This window comes from Callospermophilus lateralis, chromosome 3 (genome assembly GCF_048772815.1).
Source record: "Callospermophilus lateralis isolate mCalLat2 chromosome 3, mCalLat2.hap1, whole genome shotgun sequence".
Lineage (NCBI taxonomy): Eukaryota > Metazoa > Chordata > Mammalia > Rodentia > Sciuridae > Callospermophilus > Callospermophilus lateralis.
The window spans coordinates 2,570,331-2,593,061 of record NC_135307.1 but is presented as its reverse complement, the minus strand read 5'-3'; the positions used below and the strand labels follow the sequence as shown (position 1 = coordinate 2,593,061).

The 22,731-nt window shown below is 54.0% G+C and overlaps 2 protein-coding genes across 2 annotated transcripts; one reads left to right on the top strand and one right to left on the bottom strand.

Annotated features, from left to right (window-relative positions):
* The first annotated feature begins 1,714 nt into the window (after positions 1 to 1,714).
* On the top strand, positions 1,715 to 8,234 carry Clba1 (clathrin binding box of aftiphilin containing 1). Its single transcript, XM_076847930.2, has 5 exons — positions 1,715 to 2,140; positions 3,386 to 3,531; positions 5,027 to 5,156; positions 6,711 to 6,827; positions 8,071 to 8,234. The coding sequence occupies exons 1-5, from the start codon at positions 1,718 to 1,720 to the stop codon at positions 8,230 to 8,232; spliced, it is 978 nt and encodes a 325-aa protein (XP_076704045.2). The 5' UTR covers positions 1,715 to 1,717; the 3' UTR covers positions 8,233 to 8,234.
* A 4,981-nt stretch (positions 8,235 to 13,215) lies between these two features.
* On the bottom strand, positions 13,216 to 22,017 carry Cdca4 (cell division cycle associated 4). The gene is made up of 2 exons (XM_076847929.2): positions 21,935 to 22,017; positions 13,216 to 15,803 (listed from the first exon to the last, which is right to left on the bottom strand). Exon 2 carries the CDS (start codon positions 15,795 to 15,797, stop codon positions 15,072 to 15,074), a length of 726 nt encoding a protein of 241 aa, XP_076704044.1. The 5' UTR covers positions 15,798 to 15,803; positions 21,935 to 22,017; the 3' UTR covers positions 13,216 to 15,071.
* Between the last annotated feature and the right edge of the window lie 714 nt (positions 22,018 to 22,731).

Below are 22,731 nucleotides of genomic sequence, written 5' to 3'. Positions count from 1 at the left end.
GACCCACTCCCCTTCTCACTCGGCATCTGGGCCCAGACCTCAGCCCCTTTCCAATTCTGGACTTCAAGGAGGCAAGCCCAGTGGGAAAGGGGAGTTGGACAGACAGCAGGACTGCTGACTGAGGCTATCCCGGGTGAAAATGAGACAAGTGGAGCCACTGTCTGCAAGCCCAGCCAGTGTCTGACCCCCCATCCTGCAGGGCCACCATGGGTGCTAGAGCGGTGCTGCAGAGACCTAGTACCGAGCAGTCAGACTGCAAGGCTCCCTGAGCATTGCCAGGCTGCTCTGCCTCTCAGGAAGTGTGTGGGGTGGTGGTGTCAGGAGGCTGTGGTCCAGGGTGCAGAGAATGATCTCATCTTGTCATTTTTAAAATCAAAATTTTCAGTAGCGTGGCTGAGGACAGGGAGAGGCTGGATAAGTCATGCAAGGACAGACCTCTGCAGGGCTCAAGAAGGCTGCGGGAGGTGGGGTGAGCATGGAGGTGGCCCTCCCCTTCCCAGAGGAGGCCAACATGGCTGCCAGTATGGCTGCCAGTCTGGGGGGCGCTGCAGGGGACATGGAGTGAAGCACAAGTTGACTTCATGAGCCTAGGGATGTGGGCAGGGGATATGGACAGACGGGAAAAGACCAGGAATGCCTAGGGAGGCAGTTGGCAGAGGGCAAAAGTCACTCATTAGTGCCCTTAAGCTGGGGCAGGTGGCAGCAGGAGGGGGTGACTGTCCCCCCACCCCAACTAGTCCTACTCTGGGAGCTGGCTCGTGACAGACAGGGGGGATCGTGCCCCTCTAGCTCTGCAGGCAGTGGACCCTCATTCTCCTACAACCTCGAGTCATTTAGGGATAGGTTCTGGGAAGACAGACTTGGTCCCTGGTCCTCAGGGAGCCTCCAGTTCGGTAGAAAAATCCTTCCCCAGAAGCACAATCGCCCCTACAGCGTCTACGCAGCAGGATGAGGGGACCAAGGCCAGAAAGTGCGACCCAGGGCCGGCGGCGGCGGTGGGCGGAGCGGGCAGCCCGCGTTTGCTTATTCCGGTGGGTGCAACCAAGTGGGCATGCATCGGGGTGCACAAAGGCACGCGGGGCGCGCGATCACCAAGCAAGAACCTCTCCCGCGGGCTGGCACGTAGGACCCGACCAGGCCGCGCCACCACTCTTGGGGTCACCGCAGGTGCAGCGCGCCGGGCGAGCAAGGGGTGGGGCCGGGCGGGCAGACCACGCCCACGGCAGCGTGCTGACGCCACGGCGGCGGGCACCGGAAGCGGACCGACGCGCGCCGTTGCCGGGCAACACTGGCGCGGCCCGAGGGGATGTGGGCAGCAGCCACAGAGGAGTGCGTGGGGCTGCCCTTCGCCCTCCCGCCAGGGACGCGCTCCGGGGCTCTAGAGCGCCGCGCCATTTCTTCCATTTTGGGCCTGGCGCTAGAGCCCGGGAGCCCGCCTTGTCGTTGGGGCCCCCAAGACGCGCTCCAGACTGCGGCGGTCCTGCCCGTGGGCTTACGGGTCCGGCACCTTGGTTGGCCGCGGGACACGCCCCTGTGCTGGACTGGTCAGCAGCGGCCAGGCGGCGTCGGCCACAGCAGCACGTGGGCACTCGCCCGGAAGCCGCGCCGGCCGCAACAGCGTGGCTCGCGGCATCCCAGGCCCTGGGCAGCTTCAGCCCAGCAACTGTATGCCTCGTGCGCAGCTCCTTATCTGGTCTGCTGGCCTGGCCGCACGAAGATGCAAGACCGGCAGAAGTGGTGGGGAGAGTCCGTGAGTGACTTCACAGGGGAACGGGCAAAGGTTTCCCGCTGCTACACAGCTGAAGGACAGAGTGGTGACAATTTGGAACGGATAAGGATCTACAGTGAGGGTCCTCTGTCTGTGCCAGGTGGGAAAGCCAGCAGCTCCCCAACCGGAGAGAGCCTTCCGACTTGCACCACTAGTTGTACCGACGCCGGGGAGCTCAGCAGCACGTGGGGGGAGTTTGAAGGCTTTAGAGAATCTTCAGCCAAGTCTGGACTCCCTCAGTCCCTTGAACTCCTGAAGAGACCCACCGATCCTCAGCCACTAGGAACTCCTGCCTTAAAGGAAGGTGGTTCTCACCTGCCACACCAGGGTGGATCCGGGGCAACAGGAATCACTTCCCACCCATCTTCAGAGGTATTTCTGTGGTCTTTGTCACCAGACGGAGTGCGAAATGCCCTAAGACCTCTCAAAGGCATCAGGCACTGGGTTGGGGGGCTACCAGCCTTTGAGGGGCCTCTTCTCTCTGGCCTTCATCCCTTGTCATAGGGTTGGCTGTCCTGTCCTCACAAGACCAGAGAAGGAACCAGTTGACAGCAGAGCCTGCAGAAATGGATTGGGCAAGACCAGGTGGGGGCAACCCAAGCTGGGCCACTTTCCATGACCACTTCCCATCAGCAGAGGTGGCACTTGTGTGGCCTCATTCAGAGCCTATGGGGAAGAAGCTCTTTTTCTGAATCTACTGGTTTATAAAGTTCCAAGTCCTAAAGTCACACAATCACATATAGCTTTGTGCAAGGCCCTGGAACTAGAGCTGGCCAGCTGAGCCCCAGCCCCTCATCCTGTCTGCTCCTCAGAACTCAGTGCCCACCCTTGCCTCCTCTGGCTCCTCTCTGTTGGTCATTCTCCTCCTTCTGTTGTTTCTCTTTGCCAATTCTTCCCAGATGGTTCACCGCACACAACAGGGAACAAAAGATAAGTTCAATAGTCAGGAGGGAAGTAAAAGGTATTGCTGGTAATCCAAACTCTCCTACACCAGCGATTTCTTGGCCCTGGGTGAGACCCGCTCTTGGGACAGTCAGTTCTGCTGTAACACTTGTTTTAAAACCAGGACTCCTTTCCAATGCAATTGATGCACTAAGGAACATTTGAGCATACGGGAATTTTGCAGGAAACACTAGGCAAATGGAACACCTGCACCCCACAGAGCTGAGGCATGTTGATAGACATAAAACTTGCACACCTCAGATAACTACCAGCACCTGGTTTACCACCCCCATCCCACCTGGTGTTAGGACACTGTCCCCGACCCCTCACCTGACTGCCTGCAAACCTCAGGGCCTTTTCAAGGTGAGGCTGTTTCCAATGTATGTGTGAACTTCTCAGCCAGCTTACATGAAAAATTGTGCCAGTGTTGAAAGGCCACCTTTTCCCTGCATCTCCGATGAGCTCTGAGTTGTGCCCTCACCCACCTCCTGTGAGCTCTGTGGTTTTCACTGTGATTTTATAGAGAACAGAGGTTTTAGGAGAGGCTGTGTCAAGTGATGGTGGCACTGTCTGCACAGTTGAGCTCAGGTTTCTTTTGTATCAAAATTAATTACTCAGAATATGGTCACCTAAATGCCTGTATTTCTCCTGATTTGGAATGTCCTTTCTTTCCAGCCTGTTCTCAGGTATGAGAACATATTTAGGTTTGCTTTTCAAGAAGTCACAGTTGAGCAGGCAACTGAAGATGTTCCCACCTTAGACCATTTCTTGGACATAAGCAGTGAAGAAGACCCTGGCTTTGCATCTGCACATAGACTGTGGTAATGAACACCAACAGAGCTAAGAACCCCATGGCAGCGCTGTACCTGCACGGTTGTTTGATAACATGGCTGCACAAAGTTCTGTGCATGCCTTCTGGAGACCATCCCTGCCCCTGTAGCCTCCTGTGGGCTACAGTGTCCTATGGGGAGCTGGCAGCACAGCTGGAGGCTCCAGCAGTGCTGACCTTGCACACCTGGAGCAAGCTGGCCCAGGTGCCAGCCCTCTTGTGTCTCAGCACGAGTGCAGGAGAGGATGGGAGGGATGGTGGGCCCCAGAGCAGCCCTGGTGTACTTGGTTGAGCCTCAGCCACAGAGCTGTAGAAAACACCCCAAGCTGTCCACTAACCCACGAGTGGCCATGTGCTTCCAGTACTGCCTGCAGGGCTGCGGGCTCCCAGAAAGATCAGGTGCACTTGGCAGGGGGTGCCGACAGTGGCTTTGAAAGGGTATGCTTCCAGCACCTGTTGACAGAAGCAGGCTCCAGGGTGAGACAGTGAAGGGCTGAGATGCTCCAGATGAGTTGGCCTAAGACCCCAGGAGGGGAGAAAGTGAGATGAGCAGGCTTCTTTGCCCCTCAGTAATGTGGGGAAGGCCAGGTCAGCAAGCCATGGGGGTCTGTGCATGTCTGGACAGGCCTGGCTTTATCACAGCTCTGCAGGCCATTCAGAGCTCTGGCTTGACCCATCATGACCACTGCTGTGCAGTAACCCAGCACCTTCCCAGTGTGCCTGCTACAGTGGTCTGGGGAGGGACACCTGGAGCCCGAAAGGCTGTGACCTCCACTGTTCACATGCCTGGCTCCCTGTGTGTGCTGCTCCTGCCTGGCACAGCCCCAGGAAGAGCCTGCCTCAAGAGTGGCCCCTCAGGCCATAGGGTTGCGGGGTGGCACTGGCAGACCATTCCCTAGAGGCACAGTGGTTCTAGAGTCAGTCTTGGCAGGCTGACACGCAGGAGAGGGTGGTGAATGTTGTTGAGCTGGAGAAGAACCCTGTTTGCATGTTCCAAGTCATTGGCATGTTTGGGAAATGATTTAGGCATTTAACATGTCCCATCTGCTCCCGTGTTGTCGGATACCCACCATGTCCTCACTAGGGCAAAAGCTTCTGACCAGCAGGCCCCTCTGCCCCAGTGCCTGGTGGTGATGGTAACCATACCCTGTTTGTTTCTTCATCCATTCTTCTGAACCCTCAGTGTTTTCCTAGTTTGCAAACATGGGTTTTGTGGCCAGCACAGCTGTAATAGTGAACCAGATAGCAAACATCTGGCCTTGAAGACACTCCCTGTGCTCGGATGCACTGTGGAAAGAAGAGGCAGGGCAGCATCAGGAACACTGACCGCAGGGGTGTGTGTCTGAGTGAAGGAGGTGGCCAGGGCCCTTGAAGGGGCGCCATCTAGTGTCACCTGTGCCAGGTGCTCCTCTGCTTGTGAGACTGGGCTTCCCGACCTGCTCAGAAGGCTTTCAAGTTCATCTTTAGTGACTACATCTATTTTCCAGTTCTGAATCTAGAAAAGTCTGGCAAGCCCTTCAGAACACCAGCACCATGTCTGCTTCGAGATGCCTCTGGAGCCAGTCTCACTGCCAGGAGAAGCTCTTCCTGGTTCTTGGCATAGAAGCTGCTCAGAAGGTGACATGGTTCAGGGGGTGGAAACTTCACTGGGCCCAGGACAGGGAGGGTGGTGGAGGAAATGACACTGGAAGGCCAACTGTCCCGAGGTCAGAAGCCACGGACTACTTAGAAGGCCACTGGTGGTGAGGGGTGTGGGTGTGCCTGTCGTGGGCAGCACCTGGACACTGGTGTGGGGTCCTGCAGGAGTGGGTGTAGATGTGGAGACAGGGTGCACATGGACTTGGTGGGGAGAGGAGGAAGGTGCCATGTGTGGAGGTGGAATACCATGAAGTTCAGAGCATGGGCGGGAGCACTCTGCAGGGCACTGCAAGCCACCAAGGTGTGCTTGCACCTCAGGTGTTGCAGGAGGTGCTGGGGTTAGGCCAGGGCCTGCTGAGGGGGACAAGGGCAAGTTCCAGTATGGGCACAGGCATGAGGCTGAGAGGGAGAGGCCCTTGGAGTGTGGAGGATGGCCAGTGTGCACCATGATGGGCAGAGGTAGTCTCAGACAGGAGCTGCTGCTGCATGAGGCAGGAGCAGCCCAGAGCCAGCCAAGCCCAGGGTACACACATCAGGCCTGTGTCATCAAGAAACAGTGACAGGGCCACCTTTCAGCAGTCAACATAGAACAGATCTTTTTCCACTCTTGAGTATTTTTAAAATGATTTTTAGTTGTAGATGGACATAATATACCTTTATTCATTTATTTTTATGTGGTTCTGAGGGTGGAACCCAGCGCCTCACGTGTGCTAGGCAAGCACTCCACCACTGAGCCCCAGCCGCAGCCCTCCATTCTTAGGTGGAAACTTTTAAAATGGAACTCAAAAAGGAGCTGACAAGGCGGGCCTCATGGCCTCAGTGAAGATAGTCATGTGGATGATGGCCACGGCTCCAGTGTGCCATGCTGACTGGTCAGGAGGCCTCGTGGTGCAGGGGAAACAGAACCAGGGGGTTCTGGAGGGGAGGCTCAGGCAGGACAGCTACCATGGTGGCAGGCTGTGGGTGCTCATCCTTCAGGTGGCCGTGAGGGCGTTTCTGTTGAACACTGTCGTACTCCATTTTCTCTTTATAACAAAATGCCTGGGAATTGTAAAGCATAGAATTTTGTTTGGCTCATGGTTCTGGAGTATGGAAGCCCAGGAGAGCATGGTGCTGGCACGGTGAGGGCCTTGTTTGCTGCACCTTAACTTGGTGCCAGCCATCACAAGGCGACAGAGCAGTCACGCCAGCTCAGTTCTCTTCTTATAAAGCCACTAGTGCCGCTAGGAGGGCCCCACCTCATGGCCTCCTTCCACCCTGATCACCCCAAGTGCCATCAACCCTGTGAATTTGGGGTTGTGTGTTCAGTACAGAAGTTCCGGGGGACACACTCGAACCACTGCAGGCAGGTCTGGCTGCCCCTGAACCAGGTGATAGACAGCAGGTGGCAGCGCCGAGCAGGAAGGGCCCTGACCTGACCCTCCCAGGGCCTATGCCTGTCCAGAATTAAGGTAGAGGGGCTCAGGTTAAAACGGAAGGTGAGAGGAAACGGTGACCCTGTCAGCTGTGTGACATAGAGGTTTGTCTCTTCAGAGTCCTTCCAGAGACCAGGGTCACATTTCAGAAGGTCCTGACCTCAAAGGTCCTGAAGAGCTGCTAGCACTCAGCACCTTCGACCTGCCCCACTGCAAAGCCCTGATCCAGACGAAGGTGAGCACCCCACAGGAGAAGCCTCGGGAGGCAAGGCTGGGTCTGCACACAGCTCCCTGTGTCCTCACAGAGCCTGGCTTCTGTTCTTCTTCGATGCCTAGGCACTTAGAATGCGTGGGTAGGAAGGCTGCACTGCAGGCAGGGTAGCCCTGGGTCTCCTGCCTGGGCAGGGGTGGGCGCCTGAAGTCAGCCAAGCAGCTTTCCTCGAGAGACCTGCTGCCAGCCTCATAGTGGGACTTGAGGCAGGAAGAAGGGCAGGTGGAAGGTTGTGTTCCAGAAGCCCTCTTTCATCTGGGGTGGCGTCTCATGCCCAGCTTGGATCAGGTGCTACAGGAGGGGCAGGTGGCCAGGCCCAGCCACAGGGCTCTGTGTGTGAGTAGGGAGGTGGGAGAGCGTGGCACTGGGCAGTGTGTGTTACAGATCTGCTAGGGGAGGGCCAGCAGTGAGGCACAGCTCTCTGTGGGAGGACACTGCAGCCAGGTTCCTAGGGAGTCTGGGGCAGGTGTGGTGCCACCCAGCTGATGCCAGCTGCAGTCTTGATGGTTGGCACATGGTGCCAGGTGTGCAGGCACCCAGGAAGGCCTTTGCATGAACACACACAGGTCTGTCACAGGCCCCAGAGGATTCTGGGTCCCTCTGTTCTTTAGAAGAAGCCTCGAGGTAGACACTACTTGTCTTTGAGCACAACAGGTTACCTGTCGAGTGCCTAGCAGCAGCTGCGATGTGGGAACTGAAAGGCCGGGAGCATGGAGGGCAGGGGGACCAGACCCAGGATAAGGGCCAGGAACCTACTTAGGAAACAGACCGGCTCTTCTGGCACCGTGGCACACACCTGCAATCCCACACTTGGGACACTGAAATAGGAGGATTCCAAGTTCAAGGCCAGCCTCGGCAATTTAATGAGACCCTGTCTCAAAATAAAAAGGGCTGGGAGTGTTGCTCAGTGGTAGATGCCCTGGGTTCAGTTACTAGTGCTAATGGTAAGAAAGCTGGCCTTTCACTTGGGAAGTCAGGTAGCAGTGGCTCGCTGCAGTGGGGAGAAGGCCAGGGACAGGTGGGCCACTAGTGGCCTTGGTCCCAGTACATCAGCACTGTGCGCTTCTCTGGTTGCACTGCACAATGAAGTTTTTAGGATCATGGTGACCAAGGAGAGATTGTTGAGGGGCCAGAGGTGGGCAGGGCAGATGCCAACCTGGCACCTCTAGTCACCTGCACTTGTATTTGACTGCTGCTCTCCTCTCAGCTCTCAGGGACACCTGGCAGCAGACAGGGGAGCCTGATTACCTACAGCCTCTTTCTGAAGACACCTCTGCATGGAAACGGGCGGCACATCACAAGTCCACAGGAAAAGGTTTTCCCTCCACGTCACCTAAAGCTGGCGTTTTTAAAAAGGAATGTGTGCTAGAAACAGGAGTATGTCGTGTAGGCATTTCACATGTCTCACTGGTTGGATTTGGTTCTATTTTGTAGAGCTGTTTCCCAAGCCCACATCAGTTTCCTAGGATCTTTCAAAACCCCTGCTTCAGGTCTGATCAGGAAGCACAGGGTGTCTTGGGCAGAGCCAGTCCCCAAGCAGAGGGGAGGGGTTTCTGGATGCACTGCGGCCTGCTCAGCAGATGCCACCTGCTCCTGGTGGAGGGTGTCAGGGATGATCCCAGACCTGGCCCAAAGTGGGGCATGCACTGAAATACCACCGAGGAGACAGCTGCACTTTGAGAAACAGCATTGGCACCTGGTCCCAGGAGGTCCTGAGCTTCTGTGTTGTTCCTGGAAGTGCCATGAGCACTCCCCACCGCATTCACACTGGTGGCCTTGGGGACAGGCCTTTCTGATGGCTGGGAGGCCACACTGCACCAGCCCTGGAGGCCCAGGTCAGTAGGCAAGTGTATTTCACTGGTCATCTCCTGCATCAACAGTTTTCTTCCAGGAAAGGGCCAAGCGGGCAGCACTGACTTTGTAGAGCTTTACTTAATAAAGGGCCTCAGTAAGCCTGTGCTTTTGCTGACTCGTTGACTCTGCAAGGACTGATGACAACATTCTGTCCCGAAGGGGAGACCTGAGGCTGGAGGGGCTACAGAGACCATGCTGGGGACTGGCACTCCAGGTAGAGCCCCTGCTGTCTCTGTACCAAGGCCACTCTAGGACCAATTTGCTCAGGAGGTGCCAGCTTCCCTTTACCTGACCCACTGATACAGGTGCAGGTGATAGCTGCTGTGCCCGCCAGAAGGAAGGAAGCTGGCTGTCCCTGGTCACCCCAGGTGGCTGTGCATCAATACCATGTGGCCCACAACAAAGGGGTGGCTCAGATCATTTCCATGGCACCAGATGTCAGGAAAGCTGCTCTGACCTCTCGCCCTTAACCAGAGGACGTGTGGACCAGCACACAGAAAGGAAAAGGCAGTTTCTGCGCAGCAGAGGGAGGCGGGCGGCAGGGAGAGTGTGGACCTTGCAGGGGCAGTGTCACCAATTACAGGTGGACAAAGGGCCTGGAGGGACACTTCTCTGAACACACACACACAAATGGCCCAAAGGATCAGTCCTGCTCAGAGAAGTGCGGGTGGGACACCGAGGCCTGCTGCTGAGGGCAGAAGGAAGGGCCTTGCCCGCTCGGCTGGAGCACAGTGCAGTGCAGCCTTCATGGAGAGCAGCATGGAGGTGCCCCCAAGACACAGCCTGTGTGATCCCAGCCCTGCTACTGGGCACTTACTGGGGATGGCCAGTTCCGGCTGTGGAAGGCATCTGCAGGCCCAATTCCTTGTAGCCTGCTCCCCAATACAGGGGAGGAATGGGCCGCGTGGCCCCCACAAACAAGTGGTAAAGGCAGGTGGTACACATGTATGAGGGAGTACTGCCATCCACCAGCCAGGCGGAACCTGCCACCTGGGGTAGCCCTGGGCACGCCATTGGGTGACACACCCCAGGCACAGGTGCACCAGAGAAGCCACCCTCACAGGAGCCAAGGGCATGCGGCTACAGGGGCAAGGGTGCCGTCTCCTACCAGATGAGCCCTAGGGAGACCCACCACACAAGCAGTTACGTTCTTGGATTGTAAATGTTCCCACTACAAAGCAGGATGACTCTTGAGGTGACACGCTGCTAACGGGCCTGAGCCATCCATCATGCAGAAAACAGCACATACCTTTGTAGATACGAATTTTCCTATTTAAAGATTAACTGGAAGAACCAGTAATGAACAGGGACACACAGCATGGGGATATGCTGAGTCCTGGCTGTCTGCCTACAGCGGCAGCACATTGGCCCACAAGGGGGCTGTGAGGCAAGGAGGGCCACACCCTGCTTGTGTGACCAGTCTTTCCAATAAACCATCACCTAGGGGGTGCCATTTGGGTATGCTGTGAACTCCACTGCATGGAACCTGTTCGTTTTATAATTAATTAATTTATATATATATATAAAAGTCGTACATGGACATGATACCTTTATTTTATTTTTATGTAGTGCTAAGGATCGAACCCAGTATCTCATGCTTGCTAGGCAAGTGCTCTACCCCTGACTACAACCCCAACCCTGAAACCTGTTCTTAAAAAATTGAAAAGGTAGCCTGACATCATCCCATTGACTTGGGAGGCTGAGGCAGAGGATGACCCAAGCTAGCCTCAGCAACTTAGCAAGGTCCTGACTCAAAAATTTAAAAAAGAACAGGAGGTATAGCTCAGTGATACAGCATCCTTGGGTTCATTTCCCAGTACCAAAAAAAACCAAAAAACAAAAAAACACTGCCCCAAATGTCCTTCTTAACTGTTTTGTTTTTGTTTTTTTGTGGTACAGGGGAGTAAATTTAGGGCAGAGATGTCTGAACATGAGCTGAGTATTAGAGAATATTCAAGAATTATTTTCTGATTATGGAATTGTCAATGTATAAACATGCTCTATTTTCTAAGGCTAACCGGATTTTTAAGGTGAAAATGGCCTCTATAGCTTGGATTAGCTTAAAAATTGTTTCAGGGGGCTGGGAAAATAGCTCAAAGGCACAGCACTTGCCTCACATGTGTGAGGCCCTGGGCAGCACTGCCAAAATAAATATATACACATTTCAGAAAAACAAAAAAGACAAACAGTATTTACAACTGGCCAATCTAGGCAACAGGCTCAAGGGCCTGATACAGCTGCTACGTCAAGTATGTGAAGTGGGAACAAGGGGCTTGCGGCGGGCACAGCATACCTCAGTTACTTGAAGTACAGCCCGTCTTCTGGGTGCTTCCAGGAGAATACAGGGAACTGCAGGCTGTGGCTAAGGGGGCCCCTGACAGGTGTTGGCAGGAGCTGTGACCCTGTGGCCCTCGGGAAGAGCACAGAAAGGCCAGGTGCTTCCCTAGGAAGCTGCACCACAAGAATGTGGGGGCAGGGTAAGCAAGGGTCCTCAGACACTCAGACACCCTGGGTGCTGGGTGCGAGTGACCCCAGCCAGTCCCCAGCCCTCGCCTGACCCTTCCTCCAGCTGCACATGCCCCTCTCCCACACCACCCTGGACAGCTGCCCACAGCAAAGCAGGCTGGCCCAGAGGGAAAGCTCCTTCCCTGCTCATTCCTCACCAGGGGCTGGGCTTTGGGCAGTGCACCATACCCCAGCCTTGTTCACCCTGGCTGGAGAAGAGGTGACGGGCACCACACGGGCTGAGTGTGTTAGGGTACCAGGTCATGCACCTGGTACCTCCATGGGCCCATGCTCCCGCTGTTTGTCCTACTTGGTGCCTTGACCCAGTGGGGCCAGGCCAACAGCCTGAGCTGGAAGGAGAGGTGAGGGCTTGGCAGAGCCTCCCAAGAATCAGGCCTGCTCCAGTTCAGGGCACCCAGTGCCCAGGGCCATCTGCTCCCCTGGAGCCTGAGCCCTGCCTGTCCCCCAGCTTAACACAGGCAGGGTGGCAGCTTTCTTGAGCGCCAGGTGCCAAGAGCACATGAAGCCACTTATGGAGGCAGGTAGAGGGCAGGAGGCAGCAGGATACCCATGTTTCAGTCCCATCCAAGTTTCTGCCCTGAGTCCAGCTGCAGTGGCATCTTCAGCTCACTCTGGGCTTCACCTGTGGGTCCCCCACAGCCCTGCTGACTGCAGAGCAGCAAGTCAGCAGGTCCAACCAGATTCTGACTACAGGAACACAGCGTCTAGCCCCAAGGCTGCTATAAGCTGTCATTTACACATCTGGGGGATTTTTACAAAAAAGACGAGGTGCAGCCCACAGCGGCAGCAACCCCCCTACGCAGCCGTGCTAGGAGGCTGCTCTGAGCACCTCATTCTTAGGGCTTTTTCTGAGCTTTCCAGTGCCCCCCACCCCCCATCAGGTTCTCCATTCTCTTGCTCAGGCATTGACATCATCAGCAAGAGGTGGGCCTGGCTGGTCAGCAGGCTCTGGGAATGCTGGGAAGCAAACCACTAGCCAATGGCCTGGCATCCCAGCTGGGCAGCACAAGCTCACTCGGGAGGCATGGAGGGCAGATGGAGTAGTGGGGCTTATTGCCTACTGGGCAGCACAGGATGAAGTGTATGGGCCAGAAATGGTCACCTGCAGGGGAGCAGGGCCCTCAGCAGCAGCGGGGCTCCGTGGGAGTGGCCAGGCTGAACCTCAACAGAGGACTACACAGTGCAGTTCCATCTGCAGGCAAGTGCTCCACACGGCCGACCCTGCGGGGCTTTGCAGTGCCTTGAGGGGCCACACTCAAGCTCACAGACACCACTCGCCTCAGCCCTGCCGTTCTTGCCTCTACTGAGAACCTGGGCAGACATGCGGCACAGTACACTGTGGAAAATCTACTTATAGGCTCTCGCGTTCTCCTCATCCCTGGTGCACACCACGGAGCACACCCCAGCTCTCAGTCTGCGGAGTGTCTGGATTGCAGCCGTGCACTGGTGCTCATACTTAAAATCAGTGCTTTACTTTTCAACCTTTAAAAACCTAATGAGCTTCCAAGGCAAAGGGGCTCCAAGGCTGAGGGTGTAAAACCCTGCAGGAGGGCTGCTTCCCAAGGCTTCTGCAGCACGCTCCCTGGTCTTGGGCCCCCACCTCGATACTTGTGTATTAGAGCATGCACTCTAGCCATTCGAGAACCTGTCAACTAAGTTGAAAACCAAATACCCTGACCCCTCAGGGTAGAGGGGTCAGGGTTTGACTGGAGGCAGATCCACAAAACACTACAGAGTTTAGATAACTGGAATTTATATTTTTTATTATATAGATATTTTGTAAGCAAAATTATCAAATGTTTGGAAAACTGCTTCCAGTCAATTACTTATATCTACATCTTCAAAAAACACATATACATGATAAAACATAGCCAGAAATTTCTGAAAAACAATGGATGAGCCACGGGGACTACTGCAGAAGCAGGCACCTTCCCAGGCCTAGGTCTATAAGCCCGGGGAATGGGGACTGGCTGAGGGGCTCTCCACCACCACCACCAACCACACTGCCTAGTCCCGTAGGTTCTTCACCACCCGGTAGACAAGGGGAGGCAGCCGCCTGGTGTAAGAGCTAGGGCACCAGGCCTCCGTGCTTGAGGACAGCCGGTTCCCTCACTCCGTCTTACCTTTTCCCAGTCTGCCATGGCAGCAATACCTTGCAGTCACCTCTGAAACTGAACACATGAGATTTGCAATAGAAATGCTGCAAAAAAAAGCAAACACTGCTTCAGCTATCGACAGGCACCCTTTTGCTTCCAGGAAAAGCAGCACTCTCACCACCAGGAGGCGGCCCTCCGTGGATCCAAAGATGGCCAGTCCTGCTACGGTGATGCTGCCTGATCCCTGGACCGCAGACTGGCAGAAGCCCCGCCAAGCTTAGGAAAAGAAAAACCATCCATTGACTATTTAATGCATTCAAGTAAAGTTCTTTCCCTACCACAGACAGACATACATTACAGCTGAAACCAACGAGGAAAACAAAACAAGGATGACATGGTGAAGTTCACACCATTCCCATTTTGTGCGCTGGATATTTTTAATAAAGTGAGGTTTACATCCATCACTGTCATGTTGATACAAAAAAATATGGTCATATGCACAAAGGAAAACCACATGCCTGTCAGGCTCAGAGATGGGAGGTCAGAAGAGGCACGAGGAAACCCGTGCATGGCAGGCAACAAGGATCTGGAGATGTAGCAGCCAGGCACAGGGCCACACCAGCTCCCTTCATTGTGTGACCCTTCGGATTGAGAGGACATGAATTACAGAGTTCTTTCATTCTGGACTTATATTTAACCTTACAATTCTGTTCTAGCACCAATTTAATAGAGCAGGTGTAAGCATTTCTACCAACAGCACACAGGCATATGCTCTTTCCAAACACACATGCCTGGCACACAGCAGCCCATGTGTATGCTCTAAAAAGGGCACGCAGCTCTGCTAGGGCCGTGCTGGGAACAGATGGGAGGCGACCTCTGTGACCACCTCAAGGAAGACACAGCTGAGATCAAATGGTGCCTGTGATTTCACACAAATACCCAACCTTCCCCTCCAGTGGCATTTACATATATAAATAGGCATAAATAGAACCCTCCATTATTTTCACTAAGTCTAAAGACACGGCTTCAGAGCAGGTCTAATGAAGAGGGTTCTAACTGCATGCAGTTCTCATTTTAAGCATCCTCTTTTGTAACACAGAACATGACATAAGGGTCCTGCGAACAACCATAGTAGAAAACAGAACACTTACGCTGCTGCATCAGAGTGTGGGAAATGACCATTTAAACCTTCAAACAATGAAATACACAACTGCAATTATTCAGGTTATACAAGTTTCTAATGTAGCAGCAAATGATGTTTATACAAAAAATAGACTTTTAAGAAAATAGCTGCAAAAATCTAAGAGTATAAAACATTTAAAAAATATATCTTAAAAGACAAAATATTGCCCCAAACGTATAAGACTGAGTTTTAAAAGTTCACCTATCTAGATTTTAATGAGGTTGGTTGAATGCAGCCTGTGGCTCAACATCTCCGTGGGAGGTGCAGCCAGCACAGGGAGGGCCTGGGGCTGTGGGATGCCACCTAGCCCAGGGCTGAGGAGCCTTCAGAGAGCTCCAGCTCCCAGCACCGGCCTCTGCTGCCGGAGCCGGAGCCATTGAGTCTGTCCCAGGACACTCTCAGAATCAACAGACTGCCCCACAGGGCCAGGACGCAGGCTGCAGTGGTGAGAACTCTGCACAGGACTGGTGCCCTGCGTTTCTACATGGGCCACAGTATATCAGGTAAGCTCTCTGGGGCATGTGGCCTTGTCCATGGCCCACTGGGGCCTCAGGTTTCCACTAGGATCTCTACCACATGGTCCAGTTCAGCCAGGTCGGACTTGCAGCTGGAGCCGGGAGGTGAGGCTGCCGAGGCAAAGCCCTCGAGCCCATCACAAAGGCCTGGCTTAGTGCCACCCATCATTCCTGTCAGCACAGTGTCCAGGTCGTAGTAGGAATTGTCCACATCTGAGAACAACTCCTCCACAGCGCTGGGACTTTTGTTCTCCAGGGTCTCAAATATCTGATCTAGAGACTTCTGAAAGCTTCCTCTGTTTTCTCGAGGGTTGCCTGTATCCCAAAGGCTACTCTGAGTGTTCCTCGGCACCTGTGCTGAGCTGACTGTGGAAAGTTCAGAAACTGGACCTTGCAAGGGGTCATCTCCCAGGTCAGGAGCAGGGCACCCTGCCTCTGGCCCCCTTGCTGTGCGACACAGGATCTCCGTGGACACAAGGCGGTCGAGCGGCACCCGTTCTGCACTCTGGGGTGCTGCCCCTCGCCATGCACCATCCCGGCTCATCTCCTCCTGGATCTGCCGGACTGTGTTGGCAATGAGGACTGAGCGGCAGAGGTTGGGCTCTACCAGCATGTGGCAGAGCTGGAGCTTGACCAGGGACATGTCCAGGAGCGACTGCCGCTGTAGGCTATAGGCAGGAACAGTGCCAAAGCCAGCCAAGGCACCCTCCCCATCTTCCTCCTGGTCAACACATTTCCTCTTCAGTCCTCGTGCAAACATTGTGCCCTGTGGGAACCAAGGAAGACGCCACTTAGCACATCTTGGCACCCTGGCACAGTGCCCCCAGGACACTCATTAAAGAGAGAAGGGGCATCTGCATACGGGCACAAAGGCATGTCCTGGAAGGCAGTGTTGTGTCTGTGATGTACGCATAGCCATACTGTCAGCAACAACAAAGCTTAAGGCTGTAGCATGACTTTTCTACCCACAGAAAAATGAACAGAAATAGGAGAAACTTTATTTCTTAGAGCCAGGCTCAAAATCTGCATGAAACAATCCACGCCTTCGTGCCTGTGAAAGAAGAGGAACTCTGCGGTGAGGCACAGAACACAGGGCCATGGAGAGGACAGGGCTTGCAGACCACATCAACAATGCTGTCCACCTTCCAAAACCGATTAGCTATGGGATCCTCACAAGTGATAAAGTCCTACATGTTTTAGAAGGGCTGCTCCTTCCCTTCAAGAGCTCACTAACAAAATTATGGTCCCTTATGGCGGACGGCTCACTGGGAAATCGTACTCCAGAGATGCACAGATCAGAACGCTGGCCTATGTCCTCCAGCGGGCAGGCATTACCTGGCTCCACAGCAGCACGTTCAGAAGGGACCAGGGCCCCGAAAAGCCCCCTTGTTCTCCTGTTGTGTAACACAGTGGCCCAGCACAGCTGGGGCTCATAGTGATTACCTGGGGCTCTCCTTCCATGCTCGTGCAGGAGCTGAACATTTTTATTTCAACTAACTTGAGATAAATGAATAAATTCATCAAACTATTCACAGAGTCTTTTAAAAATGCAAACTTTTAGGATTTTTTTTCAATCCAATGACTCCCTGTGGTTGGAGTGCAGCCAGGTGGCTCTGGGGAGCTGATGTGGGAGGCATGTGCTGTCCCCCACGCAGGGCCCAGGAATAAGCGGTAGTTAAGCAGTGTGGAAGAACCAGCTGCCAAGTGTCCCTCCCCAGGACAGTCCTGGTGGTGACTCTCTTGCTGGCTCTACCCTGGGAAGGACAGGAAAAGATCCCCTGTCCTTCTGAATATCCTTTCAAAGTCCTAGATATCACCTCCCATGCTTGCAACAATTTAAATTTTATTAACTAAAGTAACCCCTTGGGCATTTATCCCAAAGAAATGAAAGCCAAGGTTTGTGTATAAACGTATACAAGAACATTCACAGTGTTCACACCTAACAGCTCCATGCTGGAAACAGTCCCCTCAGCTGGGGATGGCCAAGAAGAGGCCAAGAGACCACCACCCTGTGGGATCTCACTTGACATTTATGCAGTGGCAAACTAAGGGGTGGGAGGGCTATGTAGGGCAGGCACAAGAAATCCCTGGAGTGAAGGGGATCTACACCTGGGCAAGTGTGCTACACTGCAGAGGACCCCACTCCTCACCGCCCCTGGCACCCACCTGGAGCATCAGGGTCACGCACACAGGGCCTCTGTGCCAGTTGCTGTGGGTCTAGAGAATTTCAAACTGAAGAGTTAAGCCTGAGCCATGGTTTTCCCCAGCAGCAAAGAGGCATGACCACCTACACAGGTGCACATCGCACACAGCAGCGGACCTGTTCTTAAATGAACAGGAGCTCACCACCAAGACACATTACACTCTATCCCGTCTGGTATGATAGCATTCAAGTTCTTTGTCTTGGTGCAAATACAACTTTTACACAATTATTGTTTCTAAAAACCCAATCACATTTAAATCACTGGTATAACATTGTCAAGTTTATCAAGAAAATATAAGATTATGTCAAACCACAGAAAAAAAAATTGTTTGGGGGAAAAAATTAAACTCCAAAGATTCCTCCGTGGCAAGTCCCTCTTTCTCTTTTGGTTCTGGGTTTCTCTTTTCAACCATAAAATTCCAACTGCAAGATTTAATGTAGGACTCAAATGTCATAAATTAAGTCCTAGTTTACAAAACTTCTGGCTGCCCTCTCTGACTTTGGAAACCAAGTAATGACTGGGCAGGTCCACCAGAAGTCAGGACAGCCTACCAGGGGCACATGGGGCAACTCACAAAAGGAGTAAGAATGGGGCAGGACCAAGACCCACCCCTCAAACCTGGACACAGCTCCAAAAACTATCCTGAGAACTAATGACCTTGACACCCCTATCTCCTGGTCATGAGCCTCTGGGCAGCACACTCAACAAAGACCCTCACACTGAGTTCTGGAAGCCAGATGTGGTCCTAGGACCCCTCCTGGGAATGTAAAAATCCTGAGTTCAGTGCTAGGCTACAGCTGGTAAGCAGACCCTAGGCTATGCCAGGACAGCACTGCTGCAGAGAAAGCAAGCCAAGGCACCCTTAACAGGATGTGCTCTTAGAACTTGAATGTGCACATCAGCAACAGCTGGACCACATTCAAACAGAACCCTGACCCACACCCTGCAGCAAGGAGCCCACAAGCCAGCTGCTGACCTACAGGACAACCTGGAAGTCCACAGGCTCTCTAGGAAGCTAAACAGCAACTTGCTAACAAAGGCACCAGCCAACACATAAAAACAACAGCTGCTCTAGTTTCTATCCCTGCTGCAGAGTTGGACTAGTCAGAGAGGGGCAAACAAATAGCCCTCCTCCCACCCTTGCCTCCGTCTCTGGTGGAACTGTCCCCTATCTATAGCAGCTCCTACACATCCACCACCAGTTCTCACCTGCCTGGCTGCTGAGACAGCTTGCTGACAATCAAAAAGCACGAAACACAATGTCCTACAATCCTAAGCACTCAGAGAAAGCCAGTCACCCTTGGATCCCTTCCTCCCAGCCCTTCCCAAGGCAGCCCTTCCCTACAGGTCCACTGCCAGCTCTGCCTGGATGGAAGGCTGATCCCCACAGTGGGGAGATGCCCACTCAGAGCCAGCAGGAGCACAGCAGCTGTACCTGGCCAGGCCACATCACTCACCTACACCTAGATTTTTGTCACAGGTAATAATGGTTTCCAAGTTCAGGTGTTGCAATGGTTCTGGCACTTGGTTTCCTAACCCTTGATTCCTGGATTAGTACCAGGGACAGGAGCAGAAACATTTGAAAGGCACTTGTTGAACACATCGAGCTGCTTTTTGGGAGGACTGAACCACCCTACCAATTTTATTCTGCATTAATGATTGCACATATGCTGGAAAATTCTCCCTACTGCTTTACCAGTTCTCTAAGTTCACTGCTCTACATGCAGAGTAACCCTGTTCCACATCCATGCTTCTGCTGGGCTCACACTCTGCCCTTAGCCTTCTCTTACCACCCTGGGATGAGGACATTCCCCCATCCCAGTACTGGGGATGGAACCCAGGGCCCTGAGAATGCCAGGCAAGGGTTCTACCACCAGTTACAGCCCCAGCTTGAGGACATTCTTTAAACATTAAAAACAAACAAGTTGCTGTGTGCAGTGGTGCATGCCTGTAATCCCAGTGCTTGGGAGGCTGAGACAGGAGGATAGTGAGTTCAAAGCCAGCCTCAGCAAAAAGTGAAGCGCTCAACAACTCAGTGACACCCTGTCTCTAAATAAAATACAAAACAGGCCTGGGGATGTGACTCAGTGGTTGAGTGCCCCTGAGTTCAATTCCTGGCACCCCAAAAATAAATAAAAAACAAGTCTACAGCTCAGGAGGCTGAGGCAGGAAGATCACGAGTTCAAAGCCAGCCTCAGCAAATTGCTAAGCAATTCAGTGAAACCATCTCTAAAAAAAATACAAAATAGGCCTAGGAGTGTGGCTCGGTGGCCAAGTGCCCCTGAGTTCAATCCCAAGTTACCCTCCCCCCCAAAATGACTCTAATGGATAAGCTACAGTGTAGTCTCACAATGGAATACATCTCAGCAACAAAAAACATAGAGGCCTCTGTTAACAACAGGAATGGATCACAAAGGTCCTATGCTGAAATACACAGAAACATGACCCACCCACCTGAGTCTACACCTAGTGGGTGAGATAGCAATACATGGCAGACAGTGCTGCTGCTGCGGGTAGCAACTGCTGGCAAGGGTCGGAGGGACTCTAGGATGTGGGGACACACCCCTCAGCAACATAGGGCACATATCTGTCAATATTCACTGAACTGCACTGTATCTATTCATTTTATTGTATTAAATTATACTTTGATTACAAAGAAAATAAGTAAATAAGTCAGCTAAGGATGTGGTAAAGGGCTACCACATTAAAACTGAAAGCCACTTTGGCAAATGCCTCTTCTGCATGTAAGGTGTGCCAGATCTCCTTCTGTGCACTCTAATAATATCATCCACTTCAAGTCCTCCTAATCCCAAGAAAATGGTAATATTGTTATTCCAAAAAAAAAAAAAAATTTACTACTACAAAAAAAGAGTTCATGGGCAGTTTTTACAATTCCATGACCCCAAAGTGCTATTGCCCAAAACCTGTGATCCAGAATAAGGGGATAACAGTGGGCCCAGGAGACTTGTAAGGAACCCCTATTCAGAGTCTCTGTCAGAGACCAAGTTGCATGAAGCATGGTTCTGACTGGCCCTAAAGCTGGCCTGGTCTGGGAAATCCACTGAGGTTGCTTAGCCCTTCCAATGCAAAACCCTGTGGGCTGCAGAGCTTGGCTTCCTGCTAAGTTGTACATAGAGTACGGTAGCTATTTCACACCTCCTTTATTTCCAACGAAGCCAGAGTCTTTCCATGTCTAGTTAAATGACCCAAATCCCACCAACTGGTGTCTTCAGCACAGCCAACACCAGCAGGATTTAGCCCTCCATCCCCACCCTCAGGCCTCCTCCAGGCCAAGCACAAGCCTGAAGACAGGGCCAGGTGAACAAAGGAACTCTTGAGATGGCAGCAAGGCAAAGCAGAAGCTAACCAGGAGCAAGGGGAGTGACTGTAACTACTCCACTGGAGCAACCCAAGGGAGACAGACGGGGACTGCCCCCAGCTGCATACTGTACTCTAGCAGCAGTTCTTGGTGGCTGAAAATTCAGACCCCCATATTCTGATCAGGAGGGCTGGGTGGTCAGGGACAGTCCTGGCTCTTATCTCAACCACTCTTATGGATATTGGGCTTAAATGCTAAAAATGTCAATTTCTATCACACAATCAGATTCAGGTGAAATATATCATTAAAAAAAAAAAAAACAGGGAGGATGTAACAAGGTGGGAAAGTGCAGAGTCCCCTGGTCTCTGAGGCTGCATGTGAGTTCATCATTCCACCATCATCTGCTGACAGCTCCTACCAGTTGACTGCAATTACTTTTGATGCTCAGAGGATATAAGACTTTCTTATGCCTGGAAGCAGGTTCCGGGGGCAAACTGAGGGGAACTTCCTGGCCTCCTTCCCAGATAAAACCTGCCGCTCTGCCTAGAAAAGTCATGGCTGACTTTCTAGTCTTTCACTAAAAAAACATGGTGACCAAAGCAGTCATATTACTAAGTTCCTAAGAGGTTAATCTTAATTTTATCAGCTCACTTGAAAGAATGGTTAGTCCTATGGACTGAGAGGCCAGACACAAAGGCCAGCAGGGGAAAAAACACGGAGGCTGTCTGGACCAGTGCATCTCCGGAAAGTGCTCAGAAAAGCCTTTTCCTTGGTGACCCTACTTTAGGGAGAGAAGCTTTTGAAATTGTCTCTGGTGCTTTTTCGGGTCCCACCTAAGAGAACAGGCAGGACTGTCCAGGGCAGCCCACGACCTGCTCAGAGGGAGGACGGTCCACTGCAGCAGGCGGAGGGACGCCCCCTGAGCGCTAAATAACACGGGAAACAAAGGCAAAGAACGCCTGCCCTGCACCCGGGGGAGGAAGGGTCCCCGGCGCGGCTGCTCCGCCAGCAGGACCCCGGGCAGGCCCAGCGCTCCCACGCGCCCTCGGGAGGGAAACCGGGCAGGAAGAGGCCAGCACAGGCGCAGGTAGGGTGGGAGCAGGAGGAGGAAGGAGAGGGTGGACGGAGGGCGACGGAGAGGGGCCGAGGACGGAGGGTGGACCGAGAGCGGGTGGGCGAGGGGCGCGGAGCCCGCGTGGGCAGGAGGCCGCCGGCAGGGCGTCGCTCCGGTCGGTAAGCGGCTGCCCTCCCGGAAGGGTCGCGGTGCGACGAGCGCGCACATGGCAGCGGCCGGAAAGCCCTCTGCGACCCGCCCACCCCGCGAGCGCTCGGCACGCGCAGAGGCTCCCCAAAGCCCGTCGCCTGCTTTCTCACCTGCGCCGCCAGGCCGGCCGCCGCTCAGCTCGGAGCCCGGGAGCCGCTCAGCGCCCACAAAGGGTCGCCATGGCGCCGCTGCGCGCCCGCCGATTGGCCGAGCGCTGGGCGGGGCTCCGTTCAAACCCGCGCGGGGCGGGGCTTCGGCGACACGGCTTCCCGCGCGGCGGTGGCCGTTGGGCCCTCGTGCTCCGCCACTCCGCCCCGCGCCGTACGCCCTCCCACTCCCAGACGCCCTCACGCCCGGCCCCGCCCCAGCTCCCAGACGGCCTCGCGCCCGGCCCCGCCCCTCCTGCTCCCAGGTCTCCGCGCGCCCCGGCCCGCCTCCTGCTCCCAAGTCTCCGCGCGAGCTTGGGACCGCGTCTGCGCAGCGCCTCCTTCTCGCGAGCTCTCGGGTGGAGGGTAGCTGAGGTCGTGCGGGGCTATGGTATGGAGGCCCGGGTGCCTCGTGCCGCCCGTCCCGCTCGTTAGCAAGGAAGCGGTGAGCATAGCGAGCAGTGGCGGCTTCGTGATGGCGGGGGCGGCTCGCTGTAGAGCCGTGCGCCCGGCGCCGTGGAGAAACCAGAGTGGACCTTGTTTCTGACAGCCGAGCCGCGCCGTGTGCCCCGCGCTAGGGGCCCGCCTCTCCGGGGAAGGGGGACTTGTGGCCCCGGGAGGGACTCAGCTTCCTCCAGCGGGATGCAGAGGAGCGACAGGACCTGAATTGTGCTGGAATGCGTGGTTGGTTTCACATTCCGAAGTCAACACAGTTCACCACAGAGAATCGCAGTTGGGCATACATTTGGGGAGGCGCAGCG

What these genes read in the sequence shown, in the direction of transcription:
- Clba1 (XM_076847930.2), top strand. Translation starts at nt 1,718, where the DNA reads ATGCAAGACCGGCAGAAGTGGTGGGGAGAGTCCGTGAGTGACTTCACA. An exon ending in CTTCCCACCCATCTTCAGAG is followed by an intron (nt 2,141 to 3,385) that starts GTATTTCTGTGG and finishes CTTTCTTTCCAG; the next exon opens with CCTGTTCTCAGGTATGAGAA. An exon ending in GCATAGAAGCTGCTCAGAAG is followed by an intron (nt 5,157 to 6,710) that starts GTGACATGGTTC and finishes TTGTCTCTTCAG; the next exon opens with AGTCCTTCCAGAGACCAGGG.
- Cdca4 (XM_076847929.2), bottom strand. Translation starts at nt 15,797, where the DNA reads ATGTTTGCACGAGGACTGAAGAGGAAATGTGTTGACCAGGAGGAAGAT.